The sequence below is a fragment of the Mya arenaria genome, chromosome 12 (genome assembly GCF_026914265.1).
Source record: "Mya arenaria isolate MELC-2E11 chromosome 12, ASM2691426v1".
Lineage (NCBI taxonomy): Eukaryota > Metazoa > Mollusca > Bivalvia > Myida > Myidae > Mya > Mya arenaria.
In genome coordinates this window covers 66,850,117-66,870,308 of record NC_069133.1, presented here as the reverse complement: position 1 = coordinate 66,870,308, position 20,192 = coordinate 66,850,117, and the positions used below count along the sequence as shown (strand labels likewise).

General features: G+C 36.0%; 1 protein-coding gene across 1 annotated transcript in view; it reads right to left on the bottom strand.

Moving 5' to 3' along the window:
* Nucleotides 1–18,877, bottom strand: part of LOC128212009 (uncharacterized) — a 46,017-nt gene extending 27,140 nt beyond the window's left edge. Inside the window, exons 1-22 of the mRNA XM_052917221.1 lie at nt 18,705–18,877; nt 17,709–17,855; nt 17,255–17,413; nt 16,574–16,696; nt 16,115–16,294; nt 14,398–14,532; nt 13,787–13,933; nt 13,074–13,147; nt 12,420–12,576; nt 11,829–11,937; nt 10,874–11,083; nt 9,857–10,054; nt 9,383–9,574; nt 8,638–8,862; nt 7,525–7,693; nt 6,984–7,116; nt 4,870–4,980; nt 4,228–4,402; nt 3,410–3,632; nt 2,998–3,169; nt 2,128–2,227; nt 999–1,199 (exon numbers count right to left, since the gene is read on the bottom strand). Of these exons, the coding sequence (XP_052773181.1) occupies nt 999–1,199; nt 2,128–2,227; nt 2,998–3,169; nt 3,410–3,632; nt 4,228–4,402; nt 4,870–4,980; nt 6,984–7,116; nt 7,525–7,693; nt 8,638–8,862; nt 9,383–9,574; nt 9,857–10,054; nt 10,874–11,083; nt 11,829–11,937; nt 12,420–12,576; nt 13,074–13,147; nt 13,787–13,933; nt 14,398–14,532; nt 16,115–16,294; nt 16,574–16,696; nt 17,255–17,413; nt 17,709–17,855; nt 18,705–18,785 (3,421 nt within the window). The 5' untranslated portion in view covers nt 18,786–18,877. The remainder of the gene's footprint in view (nt 1–998; nt 1,200–2,127; nt 2,228–2,997; nt 3,170–3,409; nt 3,633–4,227; nt 4,403–4,869; nt 4,981–6,983; nt 7,117–7,524; nt 7,694–8,637; nt 8,863–9,382; nt 9,575–9,856; nt 10,055–10,873; nt 11,084–11,828; nt 11,938–12,419; nt 12,577–13,073; nt 13,148–13,786; nt 13,934–14,397; nt 14,533–16,114; nt 16,295–16,573; nt 16,697–17,254; nt 17,414–17,708; nt 17,856–18,704) is intronic.
* Nucleotides 18,878–20,192: the final 1,315 nt, after the last annotated feature.

Below are 20,192 nucleotides of genomic sequence, written 5' to 3'. Positions count from 1 at the left end.
TCCTGAAAACAACAACATATGCAACCCTCAAAAAACATGAATACTGAATGAGTGACATCCAAAGCAGAATATAGACACCAGAGCCTCCTTAGTCCATTCTGGACCAATCTCAATTGTAAGACAGATTTCCACTGCAAAAGAGATCAATTAAACTTTTATTAAAGTGTGTTGATAATTGGAATCACACAGAATGCATCATTTTCTGATATCAAATGCCAAGAATATTAGTACAAATTAAGTATGAAGCATGCTGTTTACACTTGTGTTCTGTAGTCGGAATTATAGTAAAAGGAAATTAAAAACAATTCGGCAAGACCATTGATCATATAAAATGTAATTGTTTTTTCAGACGAGAAAGCCTAAACCTGTCGTCTGACGCTAAACAATATGGGTTGGCCTAATCCCAAGGTGCGTGTCAGTCAAGAAGATGGCACAATAACAAAGTCTGAAAACAATGTAAGGGATTTTTTTATACAGAAAACTTTGGTCGCAAATGTCTTGTTTAAACACACTGTCAAAATGTTAGTTATGTAAAACTGTACATGTCAAATTATAGCCTAAGGTAAAGTAAAGGTATTGATTTATTGAAAACAGATGTGTGTGTGTGTGTGTGAAATTTACTTGAACATTTTGTTTACATTTGCCCTTCCTCAATAAAATATAATTTTGAAATTAAAATACGTCATTCAGTTAGTTATAAGTTATTCAGTGCACAGAGTACACTTACAAGTAAGTGCATAATTAAAAAAATATAAGTTCAAGCCAACTTAAGCATAGAATCATTACAACTTGTAAACCAAGTATTGCCTTTGCAAGATCAGATATGAGCAAAAGAATTTGCTCCAATTTGAAAAAAATGTTTTACAAACAATGACTGAATTTTAAATGATACCCTCATCAAACTGAGCATGTATGTGACAAATGACATGACCAATTCATGATTTCAATAGATCTGAATAGGCCCTGTCAATTTCACTTTTGAAGTTAGTTTTACCTACCTACTAACTGCCTGAGGACATTAACAACAGCTGGAGCAAGCTTGTTTATACCGTCCAGGCACTGTCTGACGGCAGATCTGTGGGTCAACTCGGAGGACAGCTGTATCCCAGATAGCACCTTCTTGTGTACTGTAGTGGCTGACATGGAGAACCGATCCAACGTGGCTTCAAACTCTGACATCAGACCATCCCTCTTGTCACCTGGGAGTTAATTGTTCGATATGAAAAATGTTTTTTTGAAAGCCTGATTTTATTCATTTGATCGCTATGTTTCCCATTTTAGAAGCAGTTTGAGGTCTAGGCATGAGACAGATGTAAGTGCTTTTATTCTATATGGAGTTATAACTGTTTGTCCTCAGCCCTTGTTTGTGCTGATTACCTGTAACTCCAGCCAGATTTCTATGGTTTATTTAAAACATACCTCTTTAGCCTAAACTAAGTCCATAATGTACTAATTTACTTTCTGGTCCTTTAATACCATTCAATATTGCTTTGTGGTTCTAAAAATAGGCTACCACTTACTACTGTTTGCAAATGAATTAAACAAAGCATGCTTGTCAATCAGTTAATCAAATCATGTTCAAGATGTCATTTTACATCTAAGAGACTTCAAATTTGTAGACTTCAAAGCAGATCGGAAAGTTTTTGGCATTTCAGAAAGATTCGTGTGTAACAGTGTTGTCCTTGTGAGCGTATCATAAAGCTATGATTTAGTTGGTCAGTTGATGTTAAACAAACGGAAGCTGTATACTGTATAGATGCTTTGCGGGGTTATGAGGCAAAGCCCACCTGTTTCATAGTTTGTTCATGCTGATAAGCCAAAGTATACGCCAAATCAATAATGACTGATGTTGGTTCCCTTTCATATTGGGACTCAACCTAGTAAGTAGTTAAAGGTTTATCACTTAAATTGTTTGTTATACAAGTGTATATCCTGATTTTAAATAAGAGAGTCACTTTAATCGAACTGATACTGCTGTAAAAGGGGAATAGCTGATATCCTGAATGCCAGTGAATGGATAGTTCCTGAACAGTATTGTATTAATGTCTGAACTTCTTAGCAGAGCCATGTTCAAATTTGCTAATCTCTATTTTATTTCAAGAGAACAAATATGTGCATCAGTCATACCATGGGTGATTTTGATGGTGAAGGTGTGTTCAATGATGGCGTCTACAGGCCCGGCGTACATGGCACACTGCTGACGGGCCAAGTCTACACACTGTATCGCCTGAAATATGGAACACATGTTATGAGTGGAAACAGTCTGTATCTTTTAAACCCACAACACCATATTAGTACCCTCTGTAAGAGTGTTTATCTATTTACCTTTGAAACCATTTTATGCAGTGATCTTTTGAACAAAGAGGGCGTAATGAACAGAAACCTTTATTTTTTATTTTCACGAAAGTACCACATAACAGTTCAGTAAATACTTACAAGACCAACGAAAGCCGTTTTGAACTCTTGTTTGTTAGTTTTCCTTGTCAAATATGTGGCAATACTAAACACTGATTGAATCCAGAGATAGAGCCTTGCTACAAAGGTGTGGCTAGTCACGGGTAATATGTGTACATAGATTTCGGTTGAATGTTTTGAATGATTTTTAAGTTATGGCTGATGCCTAATGTATCCAACTCTTAAATGACAAACACAGAGCAAAACAGTTCAATTATTAACTCCATGGTTATGGGTTTTACTGTGCATAAGGGTATTGGTAATATTTTCCCTAAGTTTCAAGGAATATCTTAAAAGGCTTTTGAACAAAAGTCAATGACAAACCAAGGGTGAGAGTGGTCTAGGGGTATAGGTGTCCACCTCTCACCCAAGAGGTTGTGGGTTCGATTCCCACAAGGGGTACTTTTTCATGGCCTCTCAAAAAGGACACCATGACTTGTTTCTGCCCAGGAATTGGACTTGAGAGGGATTCTATATATCAGCTTTTACATAATAAAGCTAAATAAAATTAGAATATTAAGACAAAGCCATTTATGTACTTACCCAGACCACCCAAGCTCCTTTGTGGAGCCCGACCAGGAGACTGTTGTACAGAGCCCGATGCGGGCCCAGGCCATGGGCTGGGTACCGTTTGTTGGCCAGGGCCTTCAGTTCCTCGACACATTCTCGCATGTCTCCCAGACAACCCTTGTACAGGGTCTGTAGGTCATCATCACTGATGGGGAAAGCAATAATTAAGTTATCTTAATATGGATCACGCCAAACAAAATTATACTTTTATTTCCTAAACCTTAAAGTGATTTATCATTGTCATTTGTTTCAATAATTGAAATAAAAAGTTTTAATCCAAGTCTGGTAGTTCAACTTATATCTACACTACTTTTATAAATTGCTATCAAGATAACAATTTTACTTTTTTGAAATTCATAGGAGCATTAAAACAACCTCTACGAACCCATAGCATGCACTTTTCATCAGCTCCTTTATTTTCTTGTTCTCCCCTTCCAAGGCCTCAGCCACCTCTTCAGGAGGCCCTTCCAGGTTCGTCCAGAGCTTTCTGCCCTTGCCCTTCCCCATAAGGGCCTCACAGACCAGCTCAAAGTCAGAGGTCATAGAGAACATTTTCCCTGCCCACTCCCGGCCAACTTGTTCCACCTGGGACACACCCACTTCTACACCTGTAATATATGTTTATTACTGTGTGAGACTCCTACACTGACCCTGGTCCCCCACTCAGGGCCTCACAGATCAGTTAAGGGTCAGGTAATAGAAATCCTCCTCCATCTCACATATTGCCAACCTACTCTACCTTGAAACAACATCATTCAGTTGAGTGACTTTATATTGCCTTTTATCCTCACCTGTACAAATCTAGCTCGTATTAGTGTTAAAAATATCTATGCGCAAAAATATCATAAGTGAGGATAATTCATTATTTAAATGATAATATGGCAAAATGTTTGCTAGGCACAACAATGATAAGAAAGTACACCCTACATAGCTGGTCTAGCCAATTTGCTATAGTTAGTAGTATATAATAAGTAAAACATTTTTTGATCCAAATTTTCATGTCATTGTAAATAAATACTGTTATAAAAATTAATTTAATAAAATAATGTAGTTTAAACACTAGGTTTTGCCAGTTATATAGCTTTTCTTTGGAGAGAAAATTAGAATATTGTCTTTCAATATTGACACAATAATAAATTATGTGTAATGTAATAGTGTGCATATATTAACCAAATTTAAAGCACTAATGCTCCTTTGCCTTACCCTGTTCCGTAGCAACCTGTGCGGTAGTTTTGAAGGTCACAGTGAGGTCATCAAGGTCACTCTTGTCCTTCCTCAATGCCTCCAGCCTCTTGTGACCTTGGACCTCATGACCTATTTTCTCACTACAGGTCACAAGGTCAGTCAGTGCTTTGTGGTGACCCTGTACAGACTCGAGCTGAAAAATTGAGATTTCAAGTTATAAATTTTGTATATGCAAGAAAGGCTTAATACTTAACTAAAAACTAAAATGCTACTGTTATTTTCTATCACATACAATTTTGAAAAAATTGAATGAATAATTTTTCATCATCCACTTTTATGAACATTATTTTTGAAAAAGTGTTTTTATCAGCCCTAAAAAATAGCCGGGGATACTGTTTGAGTATGAATGATTAATGCCCAAAGCAGGGTAAACAGGCTTGAAATTGTTTCCAAAGTCATTTATATTTATATCAAGGTACTTCCTACCATTTTTAATGTAAATGTCTGAGCAAACAACTTTACAAAATCATTACAACAGTACAATAGTCTGCAGTTAAAAGATCTCAAGCCTGATTTCAGGATTAATTCTGATCGTTGGAACCCTTGATTTGAACAATAAAATATACCAGTAGTACAATACAAAAGCTTGGTGCTCCTAACCTGAAGCATAACAAGGTCAGCTTTACCAGTCATTACAGCTCCACAGATATCCTCCACCAGGGAGAACCAGGGTTCTGTCATAATGTCCACATAAACACGCACCTGTTCCACCTGTGGTGTGAAATGAAGGCACAAAGTAAGGGCCTGAATGGTACTGATTGAGAAACACAAACATACAAACAACACTTGCACCACAATCGGATCAAAATAGCTGTACTGATAAATGATGGGATTTCTGCCTAGCAACAGTTGGTGGAACTTGAGTTTACTGGAACACAAGTATACAGGGTGGTTCTAGACGGCCAGAACCTCACAATTGTCCCAACACTTATCAATAATTACAACAACAACAAGATTTTTGTAAGATTTGACCTAGTGACCTAATTTATTATCACATGTCACGATGTGACCCAGTTTTCTAATTTATTATCACATACCCAGTTTAAAAGCTGCACTCACACAGATTGAACGTTTTGACAACTTTTTTTTGTCTTGGAACAAGCCAATTTTTGCGAAAATCCATGGAAACCAGTTATATAAGTCTGCTGACAAAAAATCAGATCGTAGATTTTTATATTTAAGTTCAAAAATTGATATTTTATGCAATTTTCTTAACCGTTAGTAATCGGTTTAAGCCATAAACATTAATATTCGAACGGAAATATGAAAATATATGATCTGATTTTTTGTCAGCAATCTTATATCATTGGTTTGCAGATATTTACGCAAAAATTTGCTCTTTCCAAGACAAAAAATAAAAAAAAATGTTAAAATGGCCAATCTGTGAGAGTGCAGCTTTAAACATGTCAAAGAGTTACCAAGGAAAACATTCTGACAACGTTTCATGAATATTAGACCATACATAATGCCTCTAATGTGTTCTAAGATTTTTCTAATATTTGAGCTAGTGACTTAGTTTTTGACCCCATGTGACCCACTTTTACAAGCGGTCCATATTTCATCAAGGGGTACAGCCTGACCAAGTTTAAACATAATCTGACAAATCATTACCATGATATGGTTCCTGACAAGATTTTTCTAAGATTTGACCTAGTGACCTAATTTTTTATCATATGTGACCCAGTTTTATATAAATCCAAGAGTTCATCAAGGAAAACATTTTGATTAAGTTTCATGAATATTTGACCATGTATAATGCCTATAGTGTGTTCCAAAGATTTTCTAAGATTTGACCTAGTGACCTAGTTTTTGACGGACGGAATGACGGAATGACGGACAAGGCCAAAACAATATCCCCCTCCCGAAACCTTCAATTCGGCAAGGGGTAAAAAAAATAAGCCTCATGGGGCAAGCTTTTACTGGTACAATGAAGAATAAAATCAATAACAAATAAACTGATAAATTGATTTCAAAAAATCGTCAACTGGATACAGACACTACCTGCACACGAATAAATCAGGCCGGAGCAAATCAATTATTAACATTTCAAGTCATTTTATTTGTTTGTTGAACTCTCTGGCATTTTAGGTTTTTGCTGATTTGTACTGACATAATTTCCATGAATGCAACATGAGAACCATGAGAATGAGCAACTGTGTTTCAAGCCAAAAGGTAACATTAAAGGGACTAGACACCAGATGGTTCCAAAAGCGGCAAATACATTATTGCCTCAAAACAAGCTTAGATCTTTCAATTCCAGCTGTATGAGGCCGATAATATGTCACTTTACATAATTAAAAGAATATTTTTTCGCTGTCTCAGCTGAGTCTACCAGCTTAAAAATAGGGCATAACATTTTCCCAGTTTATAGTGACAAGTGTGTAAATTTAGCATGTAAAAGTCATGTGATAAGCAGTCATATACCAACACTATTTTCAAATTTACATGTATTTACGTGGTAGACAACCAAGTAAATTTTGAATTAGAAAAACATGTGTCTTTAGTTATGTCATACATCAGTAAGTAAGAATCAATGAATTGTACACTATGATATCAATTTTAAGTATGTTTTTGACAATATTCTTTTTCCTTGCTATTGTATCATCTGGTGTCTAGTATGAGATACGATTGTTTTGCATGTTTAAACATACACCTATATCATACCTGTGTGGCCTGTTTTGCATCTTTTAACCTACCATTCAACTACATCATACCTGTGTGGCCCAGGTGTTGGTCTGTGTTTGCAGTTCAGTCAGGTGACTGAAGTCCCCGTGAAGCACATACTTGGCACTCTGTACCAGCTCTGACACTATCTCATCCATGGAGAAACATACATTGCTCATCTCCCTGCAAGCAAGAAATTTCATAATTACAAGTATTGGTTCCATAATAATGTTATCACAGTCATATTAATATGCTGGTGAGAACCATGGAGTGTACAATTCTAACTTATGAAATATAAAACAAAACTGCAATTTGATTCTCAGCGTACAGCAGTACTCAAACTTAACTATATATTTCACAACACTTCTTGGCAAGGATTTTGTCTACACTGAAATCCCTGTGGTGAGCAAGGCTTCCGTTGTATTATAGCTTACTTCATCTGCATTTACAGACAGTTCAAGACAAAAAGTCAGCATAAAGATTTATATACAAGCATAGCCACTTCTGCTTTGACAAATACTCCCTTTTCCTGACAAATATCTAATTTATGCAAACATTCATGTTCCCAGAAGCATCATTAAGACCACTTACTTCTTCTTGCCTGTGTCCATGCAGTACTTGAGCACAGACTGTGCCACATCAGCCACATGGTTGGTCCAGCCGAGGGCATCCCCACACAGCTGATTCACCCGTTGTTTATCTCCCTTTGTGCTCCATGACAACAGGTCTGTTGCCAGCTTCCAGGCATGGGTGTCTGGTGCTGGAATAGAAGGGCCTCAGTGTATCATTGTCTCATTCTTGGTTGACACCAACATATAATTGTTGCAATCTAACACTGTTATAATGACGCTAAGTCTATGTCATTACTCTGAAAAACAAGTCATGGTTGTAAAAAATGCATATTATTTAAAAAAAATAATCTTGTTTTTGTATGCCACCCTAATGGCAGCCAAAAACTCATTTCCCATTAAACGTGTTATAATTTAGGGTTATGACCAACATCCTTTCCAAGTTTGGGAATAGTAGGTTCAGTTATTGACAGGTTGTTGCAGGAGTTGATGAATTATAAATTACAGTAAAACATGTATGTGTCCTCCTGACAGCATTGAATCATGAAAATGGTGTTACATAGGTAGCATAAGTATTATATAATTTTGTGACTTTAACTTTTGAATTGTTGATCTAAAAATAAAATGGAACAACATTACTTACATACCCGCCCAACTATGAGCACCATAGGTCCAAGTGTTATTTTATATTGATCAGACGGCATACTCCATTTTTTAAACAAAGTTTTTGTGTTCAAGCTGACCGTGTCTGTGACAGACATACCCTACCTCAAAATGAAAAGGGGCATCTGTTGGTCATGACCCACCTCCCTACAAAATTTGAGGACATTAGGCCCATGCCTACTCAAGTTTTAAATTAGACAAGTTTCGGTCTATTGACCAACCAGACAACATGTGCAAAGCACTATACCCCTGCTTCATCAAAGGGGAGCATTATAATGCCTATCCCCAAAATAGACAAGCAAGAATCATGTTTTACATTTCATTTACCATTTTTTTCCCTGCCCACTTTACATTCTGAAAAATTGTATGGCTTTTCCCTCGGCTTACACAAATGAAAATTGTAAAATAAGTTAAATGTAAAACCATAATTTCTACTTACTAACAAGCAAAATGATACATTTCATGTACTAACTTGCTCTTGGTTCAATATGCCCCACACTTCTACTTTTCTCCATTTTCTGTCTGACCTCTGGATTCAAGGCCTCCACTTTGCTAGTTTGAAGCCTGGCATGTAGACTGGGAACTGATGTAGCTATAATTTGGTCACTATGGAGATGACCTTTTAACCTTGGCTGTTCTGTGACCTTGACTGTGGAGTCTGTAGTGGATTGCAGCACTGGTGACTTTGGTGTGGATGCTGGTGAAAGAATTAAACAACAAGGACATCAAGAGCACCGTGGATTAAATGTGAATGCTCATCTGTTGTTTTCTTTTCAGTCAAACAAGGCACAAAACTGAACAATTAAAAAAGCCAGATTTAGTGCCCTTGCAGCACTGTATTGCACTTGGCAATGTGTGTAACAAGTTTTATTCGAATATGTTGAACAGTTTAAGGTTAAAATATTTGCAGGCCGGCAACAAAACAAACAACACCAAGATTATGACAACACAATGGCTCTTGTCTTCCCAAAACAGACGAGCTAAAATTCATGACATTGACAAAGGGAAATCTATATCTTAGACATGGAGTGGAGCATAATGCATAGGTAGAAACAGAACTGTTGTTTCTTACAAAGGAAAGAATTCATGAAAGTAACAAATAATTCTACAAACATGATTTAATGATACAGGTTTCCCTATTTCTCTTACTCGTAGCTTTGAAGAATTACAAGAATAAACTAAAATAGACATAATGAAATAATAATCAAGATGCATACTGGTAGGTTTCCCTCGTACATTCCTGCGTAGTGGACTGAGTACATGTGGATGATTGGCCTCATTTAGGCCGGCCTTGACCCTCGCTAGGGCCTCCTGCAGTTGTTCAAATCTCCGTCGTAACATATCCCGATATGCGGGACTTACTGGGTCTGACAGTAGATTCTCACCTGCCAGTCTTACTGATGTGATCACTAGAAAATGAAGAGGATAAGTCCAAATATGAAACTTCATTTACTTTATCATGGATTAAGGCCCCAATATGATGATATCACAAAAATAAAGAAAAATCTCACAACTCATTAAACAACATAACGTTAGGAGTTTTTCAAAATCTTATATGTTTTTACTATTTCATTAAACACATTTTCTCATAAAATGAGTCGTTAAAAACAGTTTGTTAATATTCAAAGAAAGCTAATTTTAGAAAAAAACAACATTTATTTAAGTAATTGGTTAAAAAGAATGAAGTGTACCTTTTTTCAACTTCTTCACAAACGCCATGAGCCCATTCCTATACAGCGCATCATCACTGGCATCCACAACCCTCTCAGCCACCTGGGCGACACGCCTACTCCGCCCAATAGCTGACTGCCAGGTCACAGTGACTCTGGGTAGGTCAGAGAGCAAGATACAACCATTACATGTGTGAAGATCCTCTTCCACTTTACGCTCTATAAAAAAAATCGTGTGCCAAAATATGAACTCAATTTGATGCAATTTTTAAGGCTTTGTTCAATATATGATTAAATTACCCAGCCATATTAAATACCAAGTTTTTGAAACTTGGAAGTTATTATTACAATTTGTTTTTGGAATGCATTTAGCCTGCATATAATTTGTAAGAATTAGTGCCAAAACATACCAAAACCTTCTATATTTTAATGTCACTTGGTACATATTGGCATTTACCCCACAAATTATTATTATTTTTCCCAAACAAAATATTATTCAGGTGCATAGAAACACCTGGACTGGAAGCAATTCATGAACACTAGAACTATGAACAAGATTTATTATTAAATAATGAAGTCAAACGTATATTTTGTTAGTAATGTTTTTACACAAAACAATCAAAGTAATCTCAGTTCTAAGCCACCCATCAGACACAAGCATCCACATTTCTCGAACAATCTTATTTCCATTTTATCAAAACAAAATCAAGATAAGCTCATTATTTGTGTCTGTATAAAATGTGTATAACTTTCTCCTTTCGAAAGTTTTCATACTTTTAAAGAAAATTATTATAAAGTTCATCATGATAAAAAAAATATTTGATTTTAAAAGTAAAGATTAAGCAAGATAAAAAAATTTGGCCGAATGAAATTAAAATTGGATCTTTAACCTGTTATGCTTGAGACATTCCAAGAAATTGGAGCCTGGGCAAGAGCGTGTTCTTTCCAGATTCCATACCCACATGAGTACTTTAAGATGACAGACGGCCAAAAAATCAAAGAACCCACTTGAATGAATTTCAATACATAGCCACCTACCTGACACAAGCATAAACATCCTGGGGTCTGTCATCTCATCCAGGACCTGTAGAAGGTTTGTCATCTCCATGCTCCACTCTCTCATCAGCAGTTTTAGGTGTCGAACAGCCCCTGTATTGTGGGGGGCTTTGGCAAGGGTCATTGCCCCGGCAACCACATCTGGTTCCAGGCTCTCCAGTCGCTGGACACTCACACGAATCACTTGAACACCTGTATGGGGATTGGAACAGAGTGAGATTTCCAGATACCATGCCAAAGTCCTTACTAGACATCCATTCAACTTTACAAAAAAAAAAATGTTAACACCTTTTTTAGCATTAAGACATCCTTATCCACCAGCACACTGAGGGTTACAGATTTTGTTAATTTTATATCATCGATGTTTCAATGACTTGGGTTTACATAGAATTGGGAGGATATTTTTAACTCTAGTTTTTTTACATAATCCAAAGCGTTTTAGAGGTCAGTGTATAATCCTTGTAAATTACACAGTTCCCACATAATTCCAATGTTAGATTTTGTAATATATTCAGATGTAATACATACAGGTACATGTTTGTGATCACCAGAATTACAAATGAACAATTTCATTAAAACTCACTGCCATACACAATTTCTATAACACACTTAATTGATAAATCAAAAGGTCAAAACTTGCCCAAGCCCACAGACACATCACTGGGTTAACTAATAAAATGCTTCTTCAAAAATGTGAATGTTACATAACAAGGTTCATATAACATCTGAGGACAACAGTGACAGGCAAAATTAGGCTTGTTCAGGTCGTCTTATTGTCCAACTTTATACATGGAAGTTTATTGATATATTTTGTATACAGTGTGTCTCTGATAGTACTTAGAACGCTGATAAATACACAGTTGGTTAGAAAAGCATTGACATACATTGTGTGATTAACTATTCTTGCATTAACTGATTTATCCTATATGCAACATACGTCTGGCATCAGTGGAACTGGCCGCAGCGAGGATGGCAATCTGGCAGATACGCTCTGCACTCTCCTCAAACTCTTCCAGGCACGCAGATTCACCATCAAGACACTCACCCTAAATAGAAAGATTTTACATTGTACATATGTGTGTATATATATATATGTACTTATATATTGACATAGGTGGATCTGGCTTATGCACTCTCCACAAAATGTTCCATGCATGACCAGTCATCATCCCTGCATATAATCTACAGGTTTCAGGTTTATACAAGTACATTTAGATGAAAATGTTAGCTAGAAGTGCAATCTGCACCTCTCCCTGCACATATAAATAACATTGTTATTATTCTTATTTCATGCAGATATCACTGAAACATTCCTCAACTATTTAGTTGTTTCAGGGTGATCAAGTACTCCTAAAACAAAAGACTTACAACACACTATCTACACACATGTATTTCACATCTGAAATCAGAAAACCCCCATAAAATGCTATAAGCTATATCTATGCAGGCCAAGGGTGATAAAGTTTTTCAAGAATTGCCCACTGCTTGATTAATACTTTGACTGATTAAAGAGAACAATCAAGATTACCTTGCCAGGTTTGAGAGCAGCCTTGATGAGGCGTTCTAGTGGCTCAGTAGTTTCCTTAAAGTGTTCGACAACCAGGTGTAGCAGGGCAACATTCACATTCTTTTCCAATTCACAAAACTCATCTGTCAACGCCTCGCACACATCGTAAAAGTCACACCTGTAGGAATTATGCATTATAGTTCATGGACAAAACTATGGCAAAGATAACACTTAATGAGGAAATTGTGCTTGCATATTTCCCTGAAAAAATGAAGATAAAAAATAAGGAGGTCTATCCTTTCATAACATATCTTTCATCTTGTTAATGCCTTCTTGTTCCATCAATTTTAATTTTAAGCGAAACAAAGGTTCTACAAGCGGATGTCAACATTTATCTGATTTGTTATCCTTTCAGTCAAAAAGGGGCATAACTCAATAATGCAAGCCAGAGATATAGCCCTTCCCACGCATGTGTGCAGTTTCTTTAACAACATTTGTATCAGGTTTCAATTGAGTATTTGAAGTGATTTTTGTGATTTGGCCAGGGCTAAACTATATGCTGTTCCAAAACCTTTGAGAATAAAACTAAGGTAATCACACTACCTCCTTTTAGAAAAACAAGACCAGCTAAACGTCAGGGTTTGTTGATCCAAAAGCTTGATTTTGATGACTTACTTTGCCTCCTGGTTGTTGAGATCGGACACATGTGCCCTGTGCAGCTCCACCACCCTACATTTCTCCTGGATCACCTGTAAGAACAATGTCACTCCTCAGTTAATTATTAGTAAATAAAAACTAGACAAACAGCTCAGAAATGAACATGACACAAACATAACAAGCTTTGACACTTGACAGAGGTTCATTGTTTAAGGCTTCTAAACTGATCCATTGTGAATTATAAAACCATGAACTTAATGACAAAATATAATTTGTTTTTTGGTCACTTGAATGGATGGATGATAACTAGCATAATGTTATTTGTCCATCCTGCAAGAATACATGTAGCGATGGGGCTAAAGTTCATTACAGTGTTCATGCTTAAATTAGAATTCCTCAGCAGTTTTAGTTTCAATTTCAGTGTCGCAAGCTTGCTGAAAATTTACACATCCTTGCAACTGATTGAATATGATTTGGGATCATAAATGCACATTTTTCATGCAACAAATAACTTAGATTAAATAAAGATACCTGAACTGTGACTCTTGTAGGAAGAACATGTAGCATAGGAGTATTTTTCGTAAGGTTTATAGCTACCTACACTGTGCCATTAGGCCTATAAGTGTTGTAGCAGAGATTGGCTACAGACATACCATAAATACAACATACCCTTCATCAAGGGACCATTCAGCCCATGCATCTACCATTTAACACCATCATTAACTACCTACCCTCTGACAAGTGGCCACAATCATGTCCCTATGTGTGTTGTAGCAGAGATGGGCCACAGTCATGCTGTGTCGTACCACCTCCTCTGTCCACAGTTCCAGGTCCATGTGCAGCTCAGCTCGTCTACCCTCACTCAAACACTCTAGGGCCTACAGCAGGATAATGTCCATCAATAAAATTCATGACAGGTTTTTTGCTCACTAGTTAAAAAGTTATAAAAGGTGCAGTAAAGATAAACCATTTTGGAAGAAGTGTGAAGGTTGACAAGAACATGGCAAGAGGATGCTCACACACATCTGTTTTCCTCAGTTTGCTATGCTAATGGGACATCCTGTAACTTGGTATGTCAATGAACCAGAAGACTTACAATGGCAGTGGTAATTTAACACACCAACATAGATGAGAATAGAGAGAGATCATACTAATATATTGTTTGTGCAAAGGATATCTGAGTCCCATAAAATAATACAATCAATCTTGTCTGTTATCTTAATAAGCACATAGACCAGGTCGTTACTACACAAAGGCCCCAGTCTTTGAGAGCTGGTCTCAGTTGAAATTTTGATTCTGTTCACAGCAACTTTAAACAACCAACCTCAAAGGCTATACTGACCAGGTCAATACTGCACACAAAGGCCCCAGCCTCATGGGGTGAGAGGTCGTCTCTGTCCATATCCTTGTTTTGCACTGTGTCCACAATCTCCCCAACAGCTGTCTGCATCTCATTCATCACATATGCTTTACCCAGCTGGAACAGGAAAATAATGAGAAAATTAACCATTTAATTACTTTACAAGCAAACACAGGTATTATTATAACTATTTAAGTGTTTTTAATTGATATTGCATGTCAAATCAATATACACACAAGTGAATCATCTTCTAAACATTGCTCCTAGCATTACATATAATTTCAAAAACTTAATTCTCTTGCCATATTTGCAAACAAAGTAAACATACTATAGTATTAAAATTGTACAAGAGTAACACATTTTGATGCTATTGACAACTCTTTTTTTATTCAGAGGTGGTCAAGGGGTAAACGCAAACAACTATTGTATGTAAAGAGAGTAATTGGACCTGCTTTATACATGAATTTGTATACACTTACTGTTGACATGAGTACAGAGATTTTATCTTGAATGATTAGGAAAGACTACAGCCACTGTTATATAATTATGCACGATTACCATGCAATATTTTATAAACTTCGGAAAAAAATATATTTAAGGACCACTTCTTTAATATACTCTATACGCTTGGGATTGAAAAAAATAATCCAAACTCAAAATTGATCATCAGCAATAATTGGTCAAGCTATTTCATACAATTCTAGATTATGCAATTGAAATCAAAAGTTCATTAAAATGTTTATTGGCAAAGTGGTATAAAAGAATAAAAACTGCCTTTAGAAGTTTACAAGTGTACTTAACAATAAAATAAATACCAGTAAGCATGAATTCAATATCTTATACTGTGTTTACCAGTAGGTCATAAAGAAGTAACATCAATAACTTTGATGTTTAATTCAATACCAAATGATTTAAACTGTTGTTCTACACTTTTCGTTATTTTTTTTTTAGAGAGAACTGCCACATACCAATAAATGATTCTGAGATTTTGCAATCGATTATTGGCAACTTCAGTTCTAAATGATCGATTTTCGTCAATACATTTTCCTACTATGTACGAGGGATTTAGCCAGGTTTCAAACAGGACAGGGTGCTGTAGAAGAGAGGCAGAGTGTTAAGTTAGAGAAGGGCACATTGTATAAGGTCAGGCCTTTTTCTATAGTTCCCACAGGTCTGATCATCGGACCCATTCCCCTAGCAAAATATATTATTTTTTCCCACTGGGAAAATAAATCCCAATCAAAAGTAAAAAAAACATTTGTTTGAATAATTTTCTCATTTGCAGGAGACAGAAAAGCTTGCCTGTAAAATTTCCCAATTTTTTATGTAAAGCGATTATTTTTTCTTTAAATGGCATATTTTGAGATGCAAATTTTCCAAAAATGTCTAGAGTCTTTTTCCCAAAATGGGCAGAAATAGCCCTGAAGACTGTTCAAGTCTGAAATATTTTGAATTAGACATATGTATTAGGTTTCAACTGACAATGTATTTGTAACCACATACACTAAATAAGTTTTAATCTAATCAAAGAAATCTTTCTCCGTCTTAAGCATTTAATTGTATGAAGGCAAAAGAGTGCCCATACTGGTCTCCATATGGGGAAAAAGGGTGCTACAAAAAGGGACAGGGTGCATCAGTCTTCCATAACTTTTATGTAAAACTCTACATATCAAAATCAAGATAAGGAGACAGGACCCACCTGTGCCTGGGGGTTGTGGCGGTATCGTACAGAGTTCTGGAGAGACACACTCAGTGAGGACACGGACTTCTTCATTATAGTAAGGGAGGTAACCATCCTTTCCCGCTGACGGGCACTGATTGTGTCCCTCTGTCGCCGGTCAGTCAGGGCCGTAAACACCGTGAGGGCATCTGTGAACTCCTGTAACATAATAAGTATATTACCTCGAAAGTTCACTGCAGACTCACCCAAGCACACAGTGAAATAAACATTTAGATCAACAAGCCAATAAACATACATCTTTATCTGTTGTTTCATCATTGGCTTCTGCAATTTTTAGCGCCTTCAAATTTTCATATTTCCTGGCCCTGAATATCCATATTTCTTATTTCAATCTAGTTTTTATTCATTGAATATGCTATGTATTTTGCACATAACAAGATATTTAGCATTGTGCATAACGATGGTACCATTCTGTACCTTGAACCTCTGAACCAGGTCCATCATGTTTTCTGCAAGGTTCAGGCAGCTCAGCTTCTCAGTAACAATGTTAGCGGCAGTGACCAGTCGGCGTATTTCTGCATCATCTGCTACCAGCAGCACCTACAAGACAGGTTAAAACTGAATGTACATTTTTGAATATAAGCTCTATCCTTCTCCTACCAGGCTTCCAGACATTTCCAGGACCTATGCAATGCAATCATATGAACTGCAACAGTTCAAAATAATATATTTAATACCTTGTCACATGTGGCCTTAAGTCTGTAATGGACATCAAGTGAGAGGAGATTCTCATTGTCCTAAATGACTTGTGGCCACTGTTGGAGCTCTTATGCCTGATTATTTTCCATAGGTAATAGGTTGGTTTAAAAGAAAACCACATGTTCTTTCGATTGCCAAAATAATGAAAAGTGTCTTCTAGATAGTAAAATTGCCTGTCAGAGAGTAAAATTGCCTGGAAATTGAAAAATATGTGAAATCATTTATTTAATCTGAGTTCTACATTTTTCATATCATGGCCCTATCTGATCTCACAAGAGAGCCACTTTTTGACTGCCGCATTACAGTGCAAGAGAATAGGTGCACATTTCGCAGACTATATTGACATTATAATGATGAAAGTCTTCAGATTAACACTGTGTGATGTGAATGGCCTCCTACCTTCATGGTAGCCTGGAGGACGTCCTTGCTGGCTTGTACAAGCTTGGCACGGGCTTCAGGGCTGGAACTAGATGCCTCCATCCTCTCAGCAGCCACATACAGCCCAGAGCTGGCCAGCTCTAGCACCTCACACCCACCAACCATCTGGGCATCAAATTCCTGTAAGCAAGCAAGATGGGCATTGAAACAATGAACTACGGTGGTACACACCATCTAAATACAACACTGGTCCCAGGGGTATTTATCCAGTCTTTCTGTTAAAAATAGATAGAAAAAAAAAAAGAAATTACATTTCTGTGATAAGGTTGGTAACTAATGAAGAAAATTAATTCTTCCTACTAAATTATTTCGGGTATGAGCCCCAAATTGTCTAGAAACAAACAACATTGGGACTCTATCACAACCCCATCACCTATATACATGATAACACAGTACTATCAGTGTGTCCACTTACCTTGTCAGAAGATAACTTTGCCTGCTGTTTGGCTACAGAGACCAGCTTGTATGCAGCTTGCATGACCACCTTTGCGCAAGGCACCATCTTACACAGGTGCAGCTGCGACCCATCTTCGGACTCGTTCAGGATTATCAATAGCGAGATCTAAAATGAAACCATTGCAAAAATTTAGGTTTAAACATACATGTGTAAAACTTTTTATAAGTTACACCATTAATTAAAACACACAAACACAAACTCTTTCATTTTACTTTCAAAGTTGCGCACATGCATTCAGATTCTAGATAGTCCATATAAACAGCCGCTTCAGAGTTTTTGAAGATTTTTTTTTTGGCGACTCTATGTGTCCATATTGTTTTGGGTTCTTTAATGAAGTATAACAACAGAGATGTTTCTGTACTGAGTTTATTATAGCGACTGAATACATATGGCTATAGGTGGAGTATATATCTCTGAGCATGCAGATCATATTACAATTAGCTTTAGACATATACCAGAACACATTTCACTCTTGTTGTTTTCCTAGCCAAGAATGACAGATCCCAGCGGTAAGTATATTGAGCGGAAAGATAACGGGCACCTGCTTGATAGTTAAAAAATGGCGATGCTTTGTTGACAGTTCGATCTGAACTTGTGTTTCATAAAACACTAAAGTGTGATAAGGGAAAGGTATTGGCTAAAAATCAGTCAACTTGTGGCATTTAGGGAACAAAATAAATATCCAAATGTTAAAAAAATGTCCCTATACGCGCGCATTATAGTGGCTATTCAGATTCATGAATTTTGATATTTTCATATGTCAGTGAAGTTTCATAAAATAAAGAAATAGGTATTTGCCTAAATTTATAGTAAAAAAAAAAGATAAAGAAGGAATTATTTCAAGGACATTCGTGCCATAAGCTGCCAGTTCACATTATCTTCAATATTCATTTATTAGCAATATTATGTCTCTCTGACAAGAAATAATAATCAGTGTAACGTAACCTAATTCACCTGAGAAGCAATGGGTGCTAACACTCTCTGTATGGACCTGGTTTTCACAAGGTTGGACAAAAGCCCAAATGTGACATCCATTATTTTAACTCTATTGTATTGCAATTAGTTTATAGCTTGGAAAACATGGTTAATTCATTCATTTTTTAAAGCGTCGTCTATTCGTGTTAGCAGCAAAATACTGCGTTGTGAAAATCAGAATAGGTCACAGTGTATGAAATATTCTGTCTGCGGCAGTCGCGTCTATCGATCTTGGGTTTATAAGCACCACCAGATCCTTCCGAACACTATAAAAATATCATTGTGTTTTCAAACATACATAATACAAGTCTGAACACAAAATATCAAAAGGCTCTATCGTTAAATTATATACTGTATACAGTATATTATATATATATACAGTAATGTGAAGTCATAGAACTTTTCGACTTTTAAAAGTCTATAATTATGATGAAAAATTCTGTGATGTTTTAATATTTTGCTTGAGATTATTCCATTTGTTAACATATGTTTATTCCAATTCAATGTTTTGGTTACGATTGCCATATATAGTGAAATGGTCAGTCTTGTCACGTAGATCATGTTTATGGGTCTTGTTATTTAAAGCTCTTAAGAGCTACTAAGAGCTACCAAAAGCGACTAAGAACTTTTAAGAGTGACTTGAAAGAATTTGAACATTATAAAAACATATAAAGAAGTCTACATAGGTTAAGTTAAAGGTACTAATTAAAATAAATTTTGACTTTAATCTTAAATTTCAATGTGTGATGAATTAAGCTATGTATCAGTTAAGATATGTATCAGGTAATTAAGCTACACGTGTTGATAAAAGTTGTAGTATATTCTGAAAGAAATATTAAATTGAAGCGTCAATAAAACGTTAGTTCTACAGAGAAGCATGGAGAGCTAATAATAAATACTGAAGTATACTAAGAGCTACTTAAAAACATTAATACATAATAGATTTAACATTAATATCATGCATTTAGTTCACAATCGAGTGGAAAGTGGATAATTTGTTTTAAATTTTGATTTAAATCTTGTAATTATTATTATTATTACAAAAGATACATATAACTACTTAGAACACTATTACAAGAGCTACATATAACTAATTAGAATAGTAATACGAAAGCTACTAAGAACTACTAAGAGTACTTAGTCTATTACAACAGCTACAAAGAACGATGTAAGGAGACCTAATTAGAGCTACTCAGAATTATTACAAGAGCTGCTTAGCATTAAGAGCTATTCTAAGAGCTACTTAATTAGAACAACTAGCGCATATATATATTCAAAACTTTAAGACAGGCTCCTTTACTTAATAGGCCTTTATGTTTGAATTTGATCAATTTCAACTTATCCACTCTGCCAATTGCATCTTTAGAAATCTTGCTGAACATACGTATTGGCATAATAAATCGGAAAAGTCTCGAGTTATGGCTTTTATTGTCATTTTTCGATTCTAATCGTTTTTGAAACAACGAA